At 47.4% G+C, this 19,317-nt stretch overlaps 1 protein-coding gene across 1 annotated transcript in view; it reads left to right on the forward strand.

Moving 5' to 3' along the window:
* The first annotated feature begins 4,964 nt into the window (after positions 1-4,964).
* Positions 4,965-19,317, forward strand: part of LOC112262564 (nitric oxide synthase, brain-like) — a 103,233-nt gene continuing 88,880 nt past the window's right edge. The window contains 4 exon segments of the mRNA XM_042331342.1: positions 4,965-5,253; positions 7,438-7,606; positions 7,609-8,200; positions 11,959-12,088. Coding sequence (XP_042187276.1) covers positions 7,501-7,606; positions 7,609-8,200; positions 11,959-12,088 — 828 coding nt within the window. The 5' untranslated portion in view covers positions 4,965-5,253; positions 7,438-7,500.

Consider the following 19,317-nt stretch of genomic DNA (forward strand, 5'->3'; position numbering starts at 1 on the left):
TCCTGTTTGGCCCTGTCCGGGTGTATCATCAGATGGGGCCACAGTGTCTCCTGACCCCTCCTGTCTCAGCCTCCAGTATTTATGCTGCAGTAGTTTATGTGTCGGGGGGCTAGGGTCAGTTTGTTATATCTGGAGTACTTCTCCTGTCTTATCCGGTGTCCTGTGTGAATTTAAGTATGCTCTCTGTAATTCTCTCTTTCTCTCTTTCTTTCTCTCTCTCGGAGGACCTGAGCCCTAGGACCATGCCTCAGGACTACCTGGCATGAAGACTCCTTGCAGTCCACCTGGCCGTGCTGCTGCTCCAGTTTCAACTGTTCAGCACCTAAGGTGCTGACTTGCTGCACCCTCAACAACTATTGTGATTATCATTATTTGACCATGCTGGTCATTTATGAACATTTGAACATCTTGGCCATGTTCTGTTATAATCTCCACCCGGCACAGCCAGAAGAGGACTGGCCACCCCTCATAGCCTGGTTCCTCTCTAGGTTTCTTCCTAGGTTTTGGCCTTTCTAGGGAGTTTTTCCTAGCCACCGTGCTTCTACACCTGCATTGCTTGCTGTTTGGGGTTTTAGGCTGGGTTTCTGTACATCACTTTGAGATATTAGCTGATTTACGAAGGGCTATATAAATACATTTGATTTTGATTTTTTGTTGTTTTTATGTTAATTGTGCAACCAGAGGGGGGGAAAATTGTAGACCGCCTTTACTCCAGAAACAGAGACATGTACAAAGCTCTCCCTCGCCCTCCATTTGGCAAATCTGACCATAACTCTCCTGATATCTGCTTCCAAGCAAAAATGTAAGCGGGAAGCACCAGTGACTCGGTCTATGAGAAAGTGATCAGATGAAGCAGATGCTAAGCTACAGGACTGTTTTGCAAGCACAGACTGGAATATGCTCCGGGATTCTTCCGATGGCATTGAAGAGTACACCACATCAGCCACTGGCTTTATCAATAAGTGCATTGAGGAAGTTGTCCCCACAGTGACTGTACGTACATACCCCAACCATAAGCCATGGATTACAGGCAACATTCTCACTGAGCTAAAGGGTAGAGCTGCCGCTTTTAAGGAGCTGGACTCTGACCCGGAAGCTTATAAGAAATCCCGCTATGCCCCCCAACGAACCATCAAACAGGCAAAGCATCAATACAGGACTAAGATTGAATCGTACTACACTGGCTCTGACGCTCGTTGGATGTGGCAGGGCCTGCAAACTATTTCAGACTACAAAGGGAGGCACAGACGAGAGCTGCCCAGTGACACAAGCCTACCAAACGAGCTAAATAACTTCTATGCTCGCTTCGAGGCAAATAACACTGAAACACGCACGAGAGCGTCAACTGTTCCAGACGACTGTGTGATCACGCTCTCCGCAGCCGATGTAAGTAAGACCTTTAAGTTCTTATGGCTGCATGGGCAGTATTGAGTAGCTTGGATGAAAGGTGCCCAGAGTAAACGGCCTGCTCCTCAGTCCCAGTTGCTAATATATGCATATTATTATTAGTATTGGATAGAAAACACTCTGAAGTTTATAAAACTGTTTGAATGATGTCTGTGAGTATAACATAACTTATATGGCAGGCAACAACCTGAGAAGAAATCCAAACAGGAAGTGAGAAATCTGAGGTTTGTCGATTTTCAACCCAGCCCCTATTGAATTCACAGTGAGATATGGATGAAGTTGGATGAGGCTTCTACTGTGTTGTGGGGCTGAATGGGAGCTGAATGAGCCAGGTGTCTGGCAGAGAGCCAAGGGCTGATCACGCGCAATTCACATGATAGCGACCTGCGTTTCATGGCTTCTCTACACACGAAGGAATTCGAAGGAAGGAATTTATTGAAGATTTATGATAACAACACCCTAAAGATTGATTATCTACTTAGTTTGACAAGTTTCTTCGACCTGTAATATAACTTTTTGAAGTTTTCGTCCGACGTTCGGATGGACCTGCACGAGCATTTGGATTTGTGTACTAAACGCGCTAACAAAAGTAGCTACTTGGACATAAATAATGGACATTATCAAACAAATCAAGCATTTATTGTTGAACTAGGATTCCTGGGAGTGCATTCTGATGAAGATCATCAAAGGTAACGGAATATTTATAATGTGATTTCTGATTTCTGTTGACTCCAACATGGCGGATAATTGTATTTATTTTCTGAGCGCCGTCTCAGATTATTGCATGGTTTGCTTTCTCCGTAAAGTTTTTAAAAAATCTGACACAGCGGTTGCATTAAGGAGAGGTATATCTATAATTCCATGTGTATAACTTGTATTATCATCTACATTTATGATGAGTATTTCTGTTGAATTGATGTGGCTATGCAAAATCACTGGATGTTTTTGAAACTAGTGAACGTAACGCACCAATGTAAACTCAGATTTCTTTATATAAATATGAACTTTATCAAACAAAACATACATGTATTGTGTAACATGAAGTCCTATGAGTGTCATCTGATGAAGACCATCAAAGGTTAGTGATTAATTTTATCTCTATTTGTGCTTTTTGTGACTCCTCTGGAAAAATGGCTGGGTTTTTCTGTGAGTTGGTGGTTACCTAACATAATCATTTGTGGTGCTTTTGCTATAAAGCCTATTTGAAATCGGACACTGTGGTGGGATTAACAACAAGATGACCTTTAAAACGGTATAAGATACATGGACGTTTGAGGAATTTTAATTGTGAGATTTCTGTTGTTTTGAATTTGGCGCCCTGCACTTTCAGGGCTGGGTGTTGTCGTATCATCCCGTTAACAGGATTGCAGCCCTAAGAAGTTTTAAACAGGTCAACTTTCACAAGGCCACAGGGCCAGACGGATTACCAGGACGTGTACTCCGAGCATGCGCTGACCACCTGGCAAGTGCCTTCACTGACATTTTCAACCTCTCCCTGTCTGAGTCTGTAATAGCTACATGTTTCAAGCAGACCACCATAGCCCCTGTGCCCAAAAACACTAAGGTAACCTGCCTAAATGACTACTGACCCGTAGCACTCGCGTCTGTAGCCATGAAATGCTTTGAAAGACTGGTCATGGCTCAATACCATTATCCCAGAAACCCTAGACCCACTCCAATTTGCATACCACACCAACAGATCCACAGATGATGCAATCTCTATTGCAAACCACACTGCCCTTTCCCACCTGGACAAAAGGAACACCTATGTTAGAATGCTATTCATTGACTACAGCTCAACGTTCAACACCATAGTGCCTTCAAAGCTCATCACTAAGCTAAGGACCCTGGGATTAAACACCTCCCTCTGCAACTGGATCCTGGACTTCTTGACGTTCTGCCCCCATGTGGTAAGGGTAGGTAACAACACATCCGTCACGCTGATCCTCAACACGGGAGCCCCTCAGGGGTGTCTGCTCATTCCCCTCCTGTACTCCCTGTTCACTCATGACTACACATCCAGGCACGACTCCAACACAATCATTACATTTGCTGATGACACAACAGTGGTAGGTCTGATCACAGAGAACGACGAGACCTGACCGTGTGGTGCAAGGACAACAACCTCTCCTTCAACGTGATCAAGACAAAGGAGATGATTGTGCACTACAAGAAAAGGACGACCGAGCGCACCCCCATTCTCATTGACGGGGCTGTAGTGGAGCAGGTTGAGAGCTTCAAGTTCCTTGGCATCCACATCACCAACAAACTAACATGGTCCAAGCACACCAAGACACTCGCGAAGAGGGCACGACAAAACCTATTCCCCCTCAGGAGACTCAGGAGATTTGGTATGGGTCCTCAGATCCTCAGAAGGTTTTACAGCTGCACCATTGAGAGCATCCTGACGGGTTGCATCACTGCCTGGTATGGCAACTGCTCTGCCTCCTACCACAAGGCACTACAGAGGGTAGTGCGTACGGCCCAGTACATCACCAGGGCCATAAGCTTCCTGCCATCCAGGACATCTATACAAGGCAGTGTCAGAGGAAGGCCCTAAAAATGGTCAAAGACTCCAGCCACCTTCTAAACAGCTTCTACCCCCAAGCCATAAGACTACTGAACATCTAATAAAATGGCTACTCAGACTATTTGCATTCCCCCCCCCCCCTTCTACTCTGTTGCTATTCTCTGTTATTATCTATGCATAGTCACTTTAATAACTCTACCTACATGTACATATTACCTCAATAACTCTGACACCGGTACCCCTGCACATTGACTCTGTACTTGTACCCCCTGTAAATAGCCAGGGTATTATTATTTACTGCTGCTCTTTTATTATTTGTTTTTCTCATCTCTTACTTTTTTAAAGGTATTTTCGTAAAACTTCATTGTTGAGAGGTTGCAAGGTCGAATCCCCGAGCTGACAATGTGAAAATATGTCGCTTTGCACTTGAACAAGGCAGTTAACCCACTGTTCCTAAACCGTCATTGATAATAAGAATTTGTTCTTAACTGACTTGCCTAGTTAAATACAATTTCACTGTAAGGTTCACTGTTGTATTCGGTGCATGTGAGGAATACGATTTGATTTAATATGCAATCACAATTTCACAAATTGATTTCAAGGGCCATTGGCAGAATTGTGTACTTTGGTTACACTTAGCCAATCTACACTGATTGACCAAAAGTATGTGGACACCTGCTCGTTGAACATCTCATCCCAAAATCATGGGCATTAATATGGTGTTGGTCCCCCTTTGCTGCTATAACAGCCTCCACTCTTCTGTGAAGGCTTTCCACTAGATGCATTCATATGGAGAATGTATCTCCTTCTACACACAAGTCATGTTTTAAAATAAAGTAAACAGCAATGGGCAAATACAAATATTGTCAGTTACCAAGCATGACTCAGACACATGTATCTTTTTTTATTTTGTTAACGACGGCTCCAGATCCACAGTCAACGCTTGCTCCTCCCGTCTACACCCATGGCCACGTAACGGGGTGGGCCTTCAGGAGAACTCAGGAGGGACTAGTCTTGGTGATGACAGAAGAAAAATTCAGCAGACTGCCCGACACCATTACTTTATAAATGCCCGCGCACGACCCGATCTGAGCTCGTCACAGTGTCCCTCGTGGTCCATATTTATACGGCACCCAGGCGCGCAGAGACACACAGGCATGCTTCAAGCTTTAATTTGACAGCGCGCACAGCTCGAGCGAAGCCAACAACCTGTGTGTACAGCTTCCGAGAAGGAAAACGAATAAGCACGAGAGGAGTTAATCTGACACTTTTATTTGCAACAGTTTGTTGAAGCAGTGAGCTTGTTGTTCTCAGAGGTGAGTCACATGGATCATTCAGACCTAAAAGCACCGATTTCTCTTTTGGTGCCATACAGAAAATTACGCATTTCATGGATGCTTAGCGCTGCTGATTATGCGTCGCTATCGTTGAGGTTTGACACATTATACACTTGATTATGGGATCGAATGTAATAACAACTGCTTAATCCTACCGTTAATTTTATTGTCAGAAAAAGGATTTGAAAAAACATTGTAGACAGGTGGAATCACTTTCACAATATTTCTAAATGAAACCTATTAACGCATTAGGAAGACCCACTTGTTGCATAGAACAAACGAACATTAGGCTACAGGCCCGCTGGTGCTCATCATTTACACCATATAGGTATGTCTGTGCCCTGCAATTGGAACATCTCCCATTAGGGTTAAAAACCCTATCGGCCTAAACTCTGAGACATTCTTAAACAGACAAGCCAGGGTAGTAGTGTTATATGGCACTCATAGCTGAAAAATGGCAAGACAAACATACGCGCAAACACACGCGCAAACACATGATGCTCTTGTTAATTTGATGTGATTTTAGTTTTGCTCTTCTGGAAACTATAGCCTTAGTGTTTTTACATTTCCCACAGATCAACATTATACCTATTTAATTCGTTTTCTTTGCGAGTGAGCACACAGCAGCATTTGACTGGGGTTATTTTGATATGCGTGTGGGTGAGATAAAGATAGCATTTTAGAACGCGATAGAGGACAAGAAGTAGGAAGACAGGGAATTACATCGGGGAAGTTGAGCCTGCTTGGTGGTTGCCCCATTGAGCAGGTAGAAAAAAATGACAATAAGAAAACTACAAAGGATTCCAATAGCCTAAAACTTACATTTTTGGTTCCTTCAAATTGTTTATGTGGTTATGTCTGACAGACATTTCTGCGTTTACTCAGATATTTAATAGTTTGGGGGCAAGTGATTTAAATCTTCAAGAGACATTCAACACTTAAACCGTTTTAAAAGTTATCCCCAATTCCTCTTTCAATTGTATTTAATAACGATGCAATTGGTGCATGTAAAAGATTGTTTGCTCAAATACCTGGATTGTGTTTGTGATTGCAATAGCATATCGGATTAATCAGTAAAGATAATCGAATAACATTTACCTCAAGCTAGAGATAGCCATGTACGAAATTGTAAAACATTTCTGTAATGAGCGCTGTCTATGGTGCTACATAGAGCTGTCCTTGGGACTGGACAAGATAAAAGGTATTGCACATGTTTGGTTTATACTTTCCCATCCACATGGACATGGCATCTCACAGCAATCATGTGAATCACTTGTAGTTAGGAATTCTGCTGTATAACTATCATTGAATTGAAAATAAGAACACGATAAAAATAGTCAAAGGCTTATCTGGTTTATCAAGTTAGACTAACGCATATCATTTAAAAATCATTTTAAAAGATTTGCAACGTGTGTTAGACGTTGCATTTCGTTTTTAAAGTTTTTTCATCGAGACAGTCAATGCGCCGTGCGACACTGGTTTTCCTATTGCGACTTTAGGACTCCAGGGCATGCATGTAGTTAGCACGCTTTGCCCTTTTCCTCCAAACTTCCATTGGGTTCTGTTAGGATTATGCAAGCGCTGTCACACGCGACCATATGCGACTTGGTTTCCAACTTTAACGGAGACACACAGAGGAGGTCATACTGGAGGGTGTCTACTAGTCTTTCTCTATGGTGATCCTGCCTGGGGACCTGCTGTGTATGCCTGGGGACCTGCTGTCTATGACTCCAGCTCAGGGTTACAAAGTCACTTATAAATATTATATTGTCAATATAAACGAGATGAGTCTTCTTGAGTTGAGGTCTTTATCTTACTCACTATTTCAATAATATATATATATATATATATTATGATGTTATTATATCATACCTTTATAAAAATATATATCACAATTAATATAGCGTAACTTAGCTAATTTTGATGATGACTTAAAGCACTTACCACCCTAGCTGAAATGACTTAAAGAGAGAGAGTGTAATTTTCAGTGTAATACCATGTCCTTTTAAAAGCATTCAATCCAGTTCTATGTCGACTCACTTGTCTTAGAACGTCACATCTGTAAACACGCTGTCAGACAGATCACAAAATCAAGTCAATGTTCTCTTGTACTAAACACATCTGAGCTTCTCTCTTCTTCTTGTCTTTCCTTCTGCTCTGTAGGCATCAAATCCCAGAGGACACACCACACACACACCACACACACCACCCCCACCGCCAGACATCATGCTGGAGTCTGAGCCTACTGTGTTCCAGCTGCAGCCTAACATCATCTCTGTGCGTCTCTTCAAGAGGAAGTTAGGCGGGCTGGGCTTCCTGGTCAAGCAGCGCGTCTCAAGCCACCGGTCATCGTGTCCGACCTGATCCGGGGCGGGGCGGCTGAGGAGTGCGGCCTGGTCCAGGTGGGGGACATTGTCCTGGCCGTCAACAACAAGCCTCTGGTGGACCTCAGCTACGAGCGGGCCCTGGAGACCCTGAAGAATGTGTCTCCAGAAAACCACGCCGTCCTCATCCTCAGGGGCCCTGAGGGCTTCACAACCCACCTGGAGACCACCCTGTCTGGAGACGGACGACAGAGGACCGTCAGGGTCACCCGGCCAGCCTTTCCCGCCTCCAAGTCCTACGAGCGCTGCTGTCCGTTAAGCCCCCTCAATCCAGGGAAGGGAAGTAAGGACCCACCGCAGCTGAGGGCCATCGAGAACCTGTCACCCCCCTCGGTGACTCCATCCTACAGAGAGGCCCTGCTCCAGAGGGGAGGGGTGCAGGCTCTCATCGCTGCCCAGGACCCCCTACTCCTGAACGGGGTGGAGGAGAACAACGACCTGCTGAAGGAGATCGAGCCGGTGCTGAGGCTGATCAAAAGGGAGATCAACGGAGAGGGACAGAGGACCATAGAGAGCAGGGACGCTGAGGTGCAGGTGGACAGGTGAGGTGACCCATTGATACCGAACATGTGACCTGTTGACCCCGACCATGCATAGTATACACAACTGCACATACAGATTTACTCTCTTAATTTGATCACTCTGTTGTCGCAAATCATTTTACTGTGAAGGGGGAAATGCCAATTGTAGTGTGTTCAAGTTGTAAAAAGGTTTCCAACTGTTTGTAATGTCCACTTAAATATGTCTAACTTGATTTGCCCTAACAAAAAATGTAACCCCTGCAAAAATGTCCTTTGTTATCCACCAAATAATGTCGTTGCTACAGGATTATTGTCCTGCTGTGAGATACTAGTCAAACCCACAACAACCTGATCACTAGATGGTTAGACGCTAAGTGAGAATACTCCGACAGGTTCATTATTATACATCTTTACATTGCTAGTGTTTGTGGGCATGATGGATAGTGTTTTTTCACATCAGGGAGCAGTTGGTTCAAAATGATTCAATCTGACTCAAACATCTTATGCTTATTCTCTTTGTTGTAGTGACTGTATGGTTTAGACCCACTCAGTGGTGACTGTCCTGTAGATACTGGTGAAAATCTATACCTCCTGTGTACATGTATCCAATCAAAATCTGATAGAGAGAGCATGGTACACTACCTTAAAATCGATAGCGCTCATTGACTACGTCAAGCCCCTGTTTACTCTGCTGACTCCCTCTAATCCTGTCATCCTCAAATGAATCACAGCTTTCTAGGAAAAGTAGAAAACACGATGTAACATGCTCTTTAAGTCTACCTCAAAGCACTATCAATCAGCTACTGCAGTTGATAATCATGTTGATAAGTGACCTATAGTACCATAAATTAGCTTTTAAATGCATCCTGTATTTTAGAATGTCAGACTGACTTTTCAGAGACAGGAAGGAGCCAGCTAGTTAACCAGATTTCCTTGTTAGGGCTACGATGACGTTCAGATATGGCGAAGCTCGCTCGCTAAAGAGGCTTTCCAAAGCACAGCCAATAGAGGTGAAAGATTGTAGAAAATTAAATGGCGGTATTAGGTATTGACTCAGGGCAGGCCTAAACTGTTATCTCTGGGTGTATTTATGCACTGTCATCTTGCTAATAAGTTGATATAGCTGTTGGTGAAATAGAACAACACATGAACTAGAAGAGCTACGTATTTAGATCAAAAGTAGATCAAGTTAGTTTTCACTCTGAACTGTACTGCTTTATAATAACTGAGTCAGAGTCAATGACAGAGAAACGACTTATAATCACTACTCTTGTAATTTCTGTGTTTCTGAGTCCGTCTTCAGAATTGTGGTGATGATGAATTTGGTTGATTAACAAATGGAGGATATAAGTGTATGCAGTGTGACGGAAAGACGGTTGTGCGCACTGTTACAGTAGGTGTATGTAGTGGGGGAGGGGGGCAGTTTGTGTGTGTGAGTGTTAGTGTGTGTGAGTATGAGTGTGTGTGTGTGTGTTAGGGAGAGAGAGAGACGATCGGGCAGGCGCCAGATTCCCCATTAGCTTGGACAAGCATCCATGAGAGAGAGGAGATATGTGTGTGGGTGTTTAACGAGCAAAGGAACGCAACAACTGAAATCTGAAGCTGTATTTTGTCACATCTCATTGGGATTCAGCCTCACACATCGTCTGACTGTATCTCTGTGTAGACATAGATGTTAGTTACATGTAGTTCTGCTTGGCTATAGATGTTAGTTACATGTAGTTCTGCTTGGCCATAGATGTTAGTTACATGTAGTTCTGCTTGGCCATAGATGTTAGTTACATGTAGTTCTGCTTGGCTATAGATGTTAGTTACATGTAGTTCTGCTTGGCCATAGATGTTAGTTACATGTAGTTCTGCTTGGCCATAGATGTTAGTTACATGTAGTTCTGCTTGGCTATAGATGTTAGTTACATGTAGTTCTGCTTGGCCATAGATGTTAGTTACATGTAGTTCTGCTTGGCCATAGATGTTATTTACATGTAGTTCTGCTTGGCCATAGATGTTAGTTACATGTAGTTCTGCTTGGCCATAGATGTTATTTACATGTAGTTCTGCTTGGCCATAGATGTTAGTTACATGTAGTTCTGCTTGGCCATAGATGTTAGTTACATGTAGTTCTGCTTGGCTATAGATGTTAGTTACATGTAGTTCTGCTTGGCCATAGATGTTATTTACATGTAGTTCTGCTTGGCCATAGATGTTAGTTACATGTAGTTCTGCTTGGCCATAGATGTTAGTTACATGTAGTTCTGCTTGGCTATAGATGTTAGTTACATGTAGTTCTGCTTGGCCATAGATGTTAGTTACATGTAGTTCTGCTTGGCCATAGATGTTATTTACATGTAGTTCTGCTTGGCCATAGATGTTAGTTACATGTAGTTCTGCTTGGCCATAGATGTTAGTTACATGTAGTTCTGCTTGGCCATAGATGTTATTTACATGTAGTTCTGCTTGGCCATAGATGTTAGTTACATGTAGTTCTGCTTGGCCATAGATGTTAGTTACATGTAGTTCTGCTTGGCTATAGATGTTAGTTACATGTAGTTCTGCTTGGCCATAGATGTTATTTACATGTAGTTCTGCTTGGCCATAGATGTTAGTTACATGTAGTTCTGCTTGGCCATAGATGTTAGTTACATGTAGTTCTGCTTGGCTATAGATGTTAGTTACATGTAGTTCTGCTTGGCCATAGCTGTTAGTTACATGTAGTTCTGCTTGGCCATAGATGTTAGTTACATGTAGTTCTGCTTGGCCATAGATGTTAGTTACATGTAGTTCTGCTTGGCCATAGATGTTATTTACATGTAGTTCTGCTTGGCCATAGATTTTAGTTACATGTAGTTCTGCTTGGCCATAGATGTTAGTTACATGTAGTTCTGCTTGGCCATAGATGTTAGTTACATGTAGTTCTGCTTGGCCATAGATGTTAGTTACATGTAGTTCTGCTTGGCCATAGATGACACACATGCTCTTTAATCCGGGGCTGGGTTTCTACAAAGCTAACATATGGTCAGACAAAGGATAATTTTAGCCATATGATTTTTTACATTTTAGGACCCCTTTAGGTATAAAAAAAAGATATGACAGAATTATATGATGAAACATTGAATTTGGCCTTACTGTTATTAGGATTAGAAAATAGAAAACTGATTCATACATGGAAAAACAGATAGTCAAAAAAAATCTATCAAAAGGAAATATGTTTTGAAGTGTCTGTCTTGAGAGATATAATATTATTTATTTTTTAACAGTGGAACGACCCATATACCTTGGACATGATAATGCCCTTGTCACTTCCATTCGTGTTTCGGCCAGTTATCGTTTTACCTTTCAACATGTCCCGTGAAACTTGTGGGGGTCGTTGAGCAAAACGGAGAACACCATCGTGTTCATGAGAGTCTCATTGTTCCATAGCGGGGGTCATGAGAAGTTACATTTTTGGGATGTCTCCTGGTCTGCCAAAAAGCACTGCAGCTATATGGGGGATTGGAAGTGATGGAGACAATTAAATTGATGGAAGCTACAAACTATCTGAAATATTAAAGCTGATCTAACCCCTGAACAGATAAATAATACAGAAACACTTTCCACCACAGATGCGGAACGCTGACGTCGGTGGATGTGGTGGATTGAGCCTCAGCCCGTGCAAAAAAAAATAATAATACATACCTCTAGCTTAAACAGATGGATTTGGATGTGGATTATTTGATGATGTTAATTAGAGTAACGCGTGGGTGGGGGATAAGGAGAACTAACTATGTGTGCCTGCCGTTCAGGGACCTTGGTAAGGGAAACGGCATTTCACCCCAGCTGGCGTCTGATAAGGACAGAGTGTGTGAAGACCTGTGGAGGAAGGACAACAACATGCAGACGGTGCTCCACAACCCTTACTCTGAGACAGACAAGGTAAACATTCCAATACATGTGTGTGTGTGTGTGTGGTTGCAGGTGTTTATGAGTGTGTACTTGTCTTGCATGCCTTCCGAGTAAATCCACTTGTGTAAGCTTATCCTTCCATATGTGAGCGAGTGTGTTAGTAATGTATGCTTGCCCATAGTTATCTCCTAGAGTCACACATGACATATGCTTCTAGAATCCTCCAATCTACACATTCATTTGCATGTTCCTTGTTCCTTTCTTGTTCTTGGAACTCTTAGAGATTCCTGTGACTGTGATGCGCATCCATGTGCATCTTGAGAACAAGAACAAGGCTCCCCGCTCAGGAACTCATCACCTGGGAATTAGATCCTTCCAACTTTTGGGTTCGGATGGACTGGGTTAGGATGGACTGGGATAGGATGGACTGGGTTAGGATGGACTGGGATAGGATGGACTGGGTTAGGATGGACTGGGTTAGGATGGACTGGGTTAGGATGGACTGGGTTAGGATGGACTGGGTTAGGATAGACTGGGTTAGGATGGACTGGGTTAGGATAGACTGGGTTAGGATGGACTGGGTTAGGATGGACTGGGCTGTGTTATGATGGGCTGTGTTAGGATGGGCGCGGCTAAATTAGGATAGGCTGGGATAGGATGGGCTGGGATAGGATGGGCTGGTTTAGAATGGGCTGGACTGGGTTAGGATGGGCTGGGATAGGATGGGCTGGGGTAGGATGGGCTTGGATAGGATGGGCTGGGCAGGGCTGAGTTAGGATGGGTTGGGCTGGGTTAGGATGGTCTGGGCTGGGTTAGCCTGGACTGGGTTAGGATGGGCTGGGATAGGATGGGCTGGGGTAGGATGTGCTTGGATAGGATGGGCTGGGCAGGGCTGAGTTAGGATGGGATGGGCTGGGCTGGGTTAGGATGGGCTGGGCTGGGTTAGGCTGGACTGGGTTAGGATGGGCTGGGCTGGGTTAGGCTGGACTGGGTTAGGATGGGCTGGGATAGGATGGGCTGGGCAGGGTTAGGCTGGACTGGGTTAGGATGGGCTGGGCTGGGTTAGGCTGGGCTGGGTTATGCTGGGCTGGGTTAGGATAGGCTGGGCTGGGATGGGCTGGGCTGAGTTAGGATGGGCTGGGATAGGATGGGCTGGGCTGAGTGAATTCTTTCTTAGTGAATGAGGCCGGATGGAGAGAAACCATCCAAGAGACCCTAATGAATGAGGGCAGCTGTGGTCGCAGAGGGAGATGATAAATGTTTCTCCTCTAATGTCGCCCTTTCCAAATCTTTAAGGCCTTTGAGGTCTGCTGGGATGTGTGTGTGTGCAGTAGGGATGGGGATAATGTGTATAACGTGGGCATAGTGTGTGTATGTTTGTAGCGCCATACTGACGCCATTGTAGGTAAATGCAAAGCTGTGTTTCCGGGAAGGGCCAGAGGTGGGTGTATGTGCTTGCCCTGACTCCAGAGTCAGACTCATAGGAGAGCCCAGAGGTGGGTGTATGTGCTTGCCCTGACTCCAGAGTCTGACTCATAGGAGAGCCCAGCGGTGGGTGTATGTGTTTGCCCTGACTCCAGAGTCTGACTCATAGGAGAGCCCAGAGGTGGGTGTATGTGTTAACCCTGACTCCGGAGTCTGACTCATAGGAGAGCCCAGAGGTGGGTGCATGTGTTAACCCTGACTCCAGAGTCTGACTCATAGGAGAGCCCAGAGGTGGGTGTATGTGTTAACCCTGACTCCGGAGTCTGACTCATAGGAGAGCCCAGAGGTGGGTGCATGTGTTTACCCTGACTCCGGAGTCTGACTCATAGGAGAGCCCAGAGGTGGGTGTATGTGTTTGCCCTGACGCCAGAGTCTGACTCATAGGAGAGCCCAGAGGTGGGTGTATGTGTTTACCCTGACTCCAGAGTCTGACTCATAGGAGAGCCCAGAGGCGGGTGTATGTGTTTGCCCTGACTCCAGAGTCTGACTCATAGGAGAGCCCAGAGGTGGGTGTATGTGTTTGCCCTGACTCCAGAGTCTGACTCATAGGAGAGCCCAGAGGTGGGTGTATGTGTTTGCCCTCAGGAGGTATGGCTCTCCTTTGAGGTAGGTTCAGGAGTTAGGGCTCTTCTTCGAGGCAGGTTCAGGAGATGGGGCTCTCCTTCGCGGGAGGTTCAGGAGGTATGGCTCTCCTTTGAGGCAGATTTAGGAGATAGGGCTCTCCTAGACAGGTTCAGGAGGTAGGGCTCTACTTTGAGGCAGGTTCAGGAGATATGAATCTCCTTCGAGGCAGGTTCAGGAGGTAGGGCTCTCCTTTGAGGCAGATTCAGGAGGTAGGGCTCTTCTTCGAGGCAGGTTCAGGAGGAGGGGCTCTCCTTCGAGGCAGGTTCAGGAGATATGAATCTCCTTCGAGGCAGGTTCAGGAGGTAGGGCTCTCCTTCAAAACAGGTTCAGGAGGTAGGGATATCCTTCGAGGCAGGTTCAGGAGGTAGCGCTCTCCTTTAAGGCAAGTTCAGGAGGTATGGCTCTCCTTCGAGGCAGGTTCAGGAGGTAGGGCTCTCCTTCGAAGCCGGTTCAGGAGGTAGGGCTCTTCTTCAAGGCATGGTTAGGAGATAGGGCTCTCCTTCGAAGCACGTTCAGGAGGTAGGGCTCTCCTTCGAGGCAGGTTCAGGACATCGGGCTCTCCTTCGTGGGAGGTTCAGGAGGTATGGCTCTCCTTCACGGGAGGTTCAGGAGGTATGGCTCTCCTTCAAGGCAGGTTCAGGAGGTAGTGCTCTTCTTCGAGGCAGGTTCAGGAGGTGGGGCTCTCCTTCGAGGCAGGTTCAGGAGATAGGGATCTCCTTCAAGGCAGGTTCAGGAGGTATGGCTCTCCTTCGAGGCAGGTTCAGGAGGTAGGGCTCTCCTTCCAGGCAGGTTCAGGAGATAGGGATCTCCTTCGAGGCAGGTTCAGAAGGTATGGCTCTCCTTCAAAGCAGGTTCAGGAGGTAGGACTCTCTTTCAAGGCAGGTTCAGGAGGTAGGGTTCTCCTTTGAGGCAGATTCAGGAGATAGGGCTCTCCTAGATAGGTTCAGGAGGTATGGCTCTCCTTCAAGGCAGGTTCAGGAGGTAGTGCTCTCCTTCAAGGCAGGTTCAGGAGGTAGGGCTCTTCTTTGAGGCAGGTTCAGGAGGTAGGGCTCTCCTTCGAGACAGGTTCAGGAGATATGGCTCTCCTTTGCGGGAGGTTCAGAAGGTATGGCTCTCCTTCAAAGCAGGTTCAGGAGGTAGGGCTCTCCTTCGAGGCAGGTTCAGGAGGTAGGGGTCTCCTTCGAGGCAGGTTCAGGAGGTATGTCTCTCCTTTGAGGCAGGTTTAGGAGGTAGGGCTCTCCTTCAAGGCAGGTTCAGGAGGTAGGGCTCTCCTTCGAGGCAGGTTCAGGAGGTAGGGCTCTCCTTCGCTGGAAGTTCAGGAGGTATGGCTCTCCTTCAAGGCAGGTTCAGGAGGTAGGGCTCTCCTTTGAGGCAGATTCAGGAGATAGGGCTCTCCTAGACAGGTTCAGGAGGTATGGTTCTCCTTCAAGGCAGGTTCAGGAGGTAGGGATCTTCTTTGAGGCAGGTTCAGAAGGTAGGGCTCTCCTTCAAGACAGGTTCAGGCGATATGGCTCTCCTTTGCGGGATGTTCAGAAGGTATGGCTCTCCTTTGAGGCAGGTTCAGGAGGTAGGGCTGTCTTCCGAGGCAGGTTCAGGAGGTAGGGCTCTCCTTCGAGGCAGAATCAGGAGGTAGGGATGTCCTTCGAGGCAGGTTCAGGAGGTAGGGCTCTCCTGCGAGGCAGTTTCAGGAGGTATGGCTCTCCTTTAAGGCAGGTTCAGGAGGTAGGGCTCTCCTTCGAGGCAGGTTCAGGAGGTAGGGCTCTCCTTCGAGACAGGTTCAGGAGATATGGCTCTCCTTCACGGGAGGTTCAGGAGGTATGGCTCTCCTTCAAGGCAGGTTCAGGAGGTAGGGCTCTTCTTCGAGGCAAGTTCAGGAGGTGGGGCTCTCCTTCGAGGCAGGTTCAGGAGATATGGATCTCCTTCAAGGCAGGTTCAGGAGGTATGGCTCTCCTTTGAGGCAGAGGCAGGTTCAGGAGGTAGGGCTCTCCTTCCAAGGCAGGTTCAGGAGATCTCCTTCGGGATCTCAGGCAGGTTCAGGAGGTAGGGCTCTCCTTTGAGGCAGGTTCAGGAGGTAGTGCTCTCCTAGAGGAGGTAGGGCAGGGGTTAGGAGATAGGGATCTCCTTCGAGGCAGGTTCAGGAGGTATGGCTCTCCTTCAAAGCAGGTTCAGGAGGTAGGACTCTCTTTCGAGGCAGGTTCAGGAGGTAGGGCTCTCCTTTGAGGCAGATTCTTCTTCAAGGCAGGTTCAGGAGATAGGGCTCTCCTTCAATAGGTTCAGGAGGTATGGCTCTCCTTCCAGGCAGGTTCAGGAGGTAGGGCTCTCCTTTGAGGCAGGTTCAGGAGGTAGTGCTCTCCTAGAGGCAGGGTTAGGAGATAGGGATCTCCTTCGAGGCAGGTTCAGAAGGTATGGCTCTCCTTCAAAGCAGGTTCAGGAGGTAGGACTCTCTTTCGAGGCAGGTTCAGGAGGTAGGGTTCTCCTTTGAGGCAGGTTCAGGAGATAGGGCTCTCCTTCATAGGTTCAGGAGGTATGGCTCTCCTTCAACGCAGGTTCAGGAGGTAGTGCTCTCCTTTAAGGCAGGTTCAGGAGGTAGGGCTCTCCTTCAGGCAGGTTCAGGAGGTAGGGCTCTCCTTCGAGGCAGGTTCAGGAGGTAGGGCTCTCCTTCGAGGCAGGTTCAGGAGATAGGGCTCTCCTTTGCGGGAGGTTCAGGAGGTATGGCTCTCCTTCAAAGCAGGTTCTCTCCTTCAAGGAGGTAGGGCTCTCCTTCGAGGCAGGTTCAGGAGGTAGGGGTCTCCTTCGAGGCAGGTTCAGGAGGTATGTCTCTCTTTTGAGGCAGGTTTAGGAGGTAGGGCTCTCTTCCAAGGCAGGTTCAGGAGGTAGGGCTCTCCTTCGAGGCAGGTTCAGGAGGCAGGTTCAGGAGGTAGGGCTCTCCTTCGCTGGAAGTTCAGGAGGTATGGCTCTCCTTCAAGGCAGGTTCAGGAGGTAGGGCTCTCCTTTGAGGCAGATTCAGGAGATAGGGCTCTCCTAGACAGGTTCAGGAGGTATGGTTCTCCTTCAAGGCAGGTTCAGGAGGTAGTGCTCTCCTTCAAGGCAGGTTCAGGAGGTAGGGCTCTTCTTTGAGGCAGGTTCAGAAGGTAGGGCTCTCCTTCGAGACAGGTTCAGGCGATATGGCTCTCCTTTGCGGGAGGTTCAGAAGGTATGGCTCTCCTTTGAGGCAGGTTCAGGAGGTAGGGCTGTCTTCCGAGGCAGGTTCAGGAGGTAGGGCTCTCCTTCGAGGCAGGTTCAGGAGGTAGGGCTCTCCTGCGAGGCAGTTTCAGGAGGTATGGCTCTCCTTTAAGGCAGGTTCAGGAGGTAGGGCTCTCCTTCGAGGCAGGGTTAGGAGATAGGGATCTCCTTCGAGGCAGGTTCAGGAGGTATGGCTCTCCTTCAAAGCAGGTTCAGGAGGTAGGGATCTCCTTCGAGGCAGGTTCAGGAGGTAGGGCTCTCCTTCGAGGCAGGATCAGGAAGTAGGGGTCTCCTTCAAGGCAGGTTCAGGAGGTATGTCTCTCCTTTGAGGCAGGTTTAGGAGGGAGGGCTCTCCTTCAAGGTAGGTTCCGGAGGTAGGGCTCTTCTTCAAAGCAGGTTCAGGAGGTAGGGCTCTCCTTTGAGGCAGGTTCAGGAGATATGAATCTCCTTCGAGGCAGGTTCAGGAGGTAGGGCTCTCCTTTGAGGCAGATTCAGGAGATAGGGCTCTCCTAGACAGGTTCAGGAGGAAGGGCTCTCCTTCGAGGCAGGTTCAGGAGGTAGGGCTCTCCTTCGAGACAGGTTCAGGAGATATGGCTCTCCTTCACGGGAGGTTCAGGAGGTATGGCTCTCCTTCAAGGCAGGTTCAGGAGGTAGTGCTCTTCTTCGAGGCAGGTTCAGGAGGTGGGGCTCTCCTTCGAGGCAGGTTCAGGAGATAGGGATCTCCTTCAAGGCAGGTTCAGGAGGTATGGCTCTCCTTCGAGGCAGGTTCAGGAGGTAGGGCTCTCCTTCCAGGCAGGTTCAGGAGATAGGGATCTCCTTCGAGGCAGGTTCAGGAGGTAGGGCTCTCCTTTGAGGAAGGTTCAGGAGGTAGTGCTCTCCTAGAGGCAGGGTTAGGAGATAGGGATCTCCTTCGAGGCAGGTTCAGAAGGTATGGCTCTCCTTCAAAGCAGGTTCAGGAGGTAGGACTCTCTTTCAAGGCAGGTTCAGGAGGTAGGGCTCTCCTTTGAGGCAGATTCAGGAGATAGGGCTCTCCTAGATAGGTTCAGGAGGTATGGCTCTCCTTCAAGGCAGGTTCAGGAGGTAGTGCTCTCCTTCAAGGCAGGTTCAGGAGGTAGGGCTCTTCTTCGAGGCAGGATCAGGAAGTAGGGGTCTCCTTCAAGGCAGGTTCAGGAGGTATGTCTCTCCTTTGAGGCAGGTTTAGGAGGGAGGGATCTCCTTCAAGGTAGGTTCCAGAGGTAGGGCTCTACTTTGAGGCAGGTTCAGGAGATATGAATCTCCTTCGAGGCAGGTTCAGGAGGTAGGGCTCTCCTTTGAGGCAGGTTCAGGAGATATGGCTCTCCTACACGGGAGGTTCAGGAGGAAGGGCTCTCCTTCGAGGCAGGTTCAGGAGGTAGGGCTCTCCTTCGAGACAGGTTCAGAGATATGGCTCTCCTTCACGGGAGGTTCAGGAGGTATGGCTCTCCTTCAAGGCAGGTTCAGGAGGTAGGGCTCTTCTTCGAGGCAGGTTCAGGAGGAGGGGCTCTCCTTCGAGGCAGGTTCAGGAGATATGAATCTCCTTCGAGGCAGGTTCAGGAGGTAGGGCTCTCCTTTGAGGCAGATTTAGGAGATAGGGCTCTCCTAGACAGGTTCAGGAGGTAGGGCTCTCCTTCAAAACAGGTTCAGGAGGTAGGGATATCCTTCGAGGCAGGTTCAGGAGGTAGCGCTCTCCTTTAAGGCAAGTTCAGGAGGTATGGCTCTCCTTTGAGGCAGGTTCAGGATGTAGGGCTCTCCTTCGAAGCCGGTTCAGGAGGTAGGGCTCTTCTTCAAGGCATGGTTAGGAGATAGGGCTCTCCTTCGAAGCACGTTCAGGAGGTATGTCTCTCCTTTGAGGCAGGTTTAGGAGGGAGGGCTCTCTTCCGAGGCAGGTTCAGGAGTTAGGGTTCTCCTTC

Source organism: Oncorhynchus tshawytscha, linkage group LG12 (assembly GCF_018296145.1).
Source record: "Oncorhynchus tshawytscha isolate Ot180627B linkage group LG12, Otsh_v2.0, whole genome shotgun sequence".
NCBI lineage: Eukaryota > Metazoa > Chordata > Actinopteri > Salmoniformes > Salmonidae > Oncorhynchus > Oncorhynchus tshawytscha.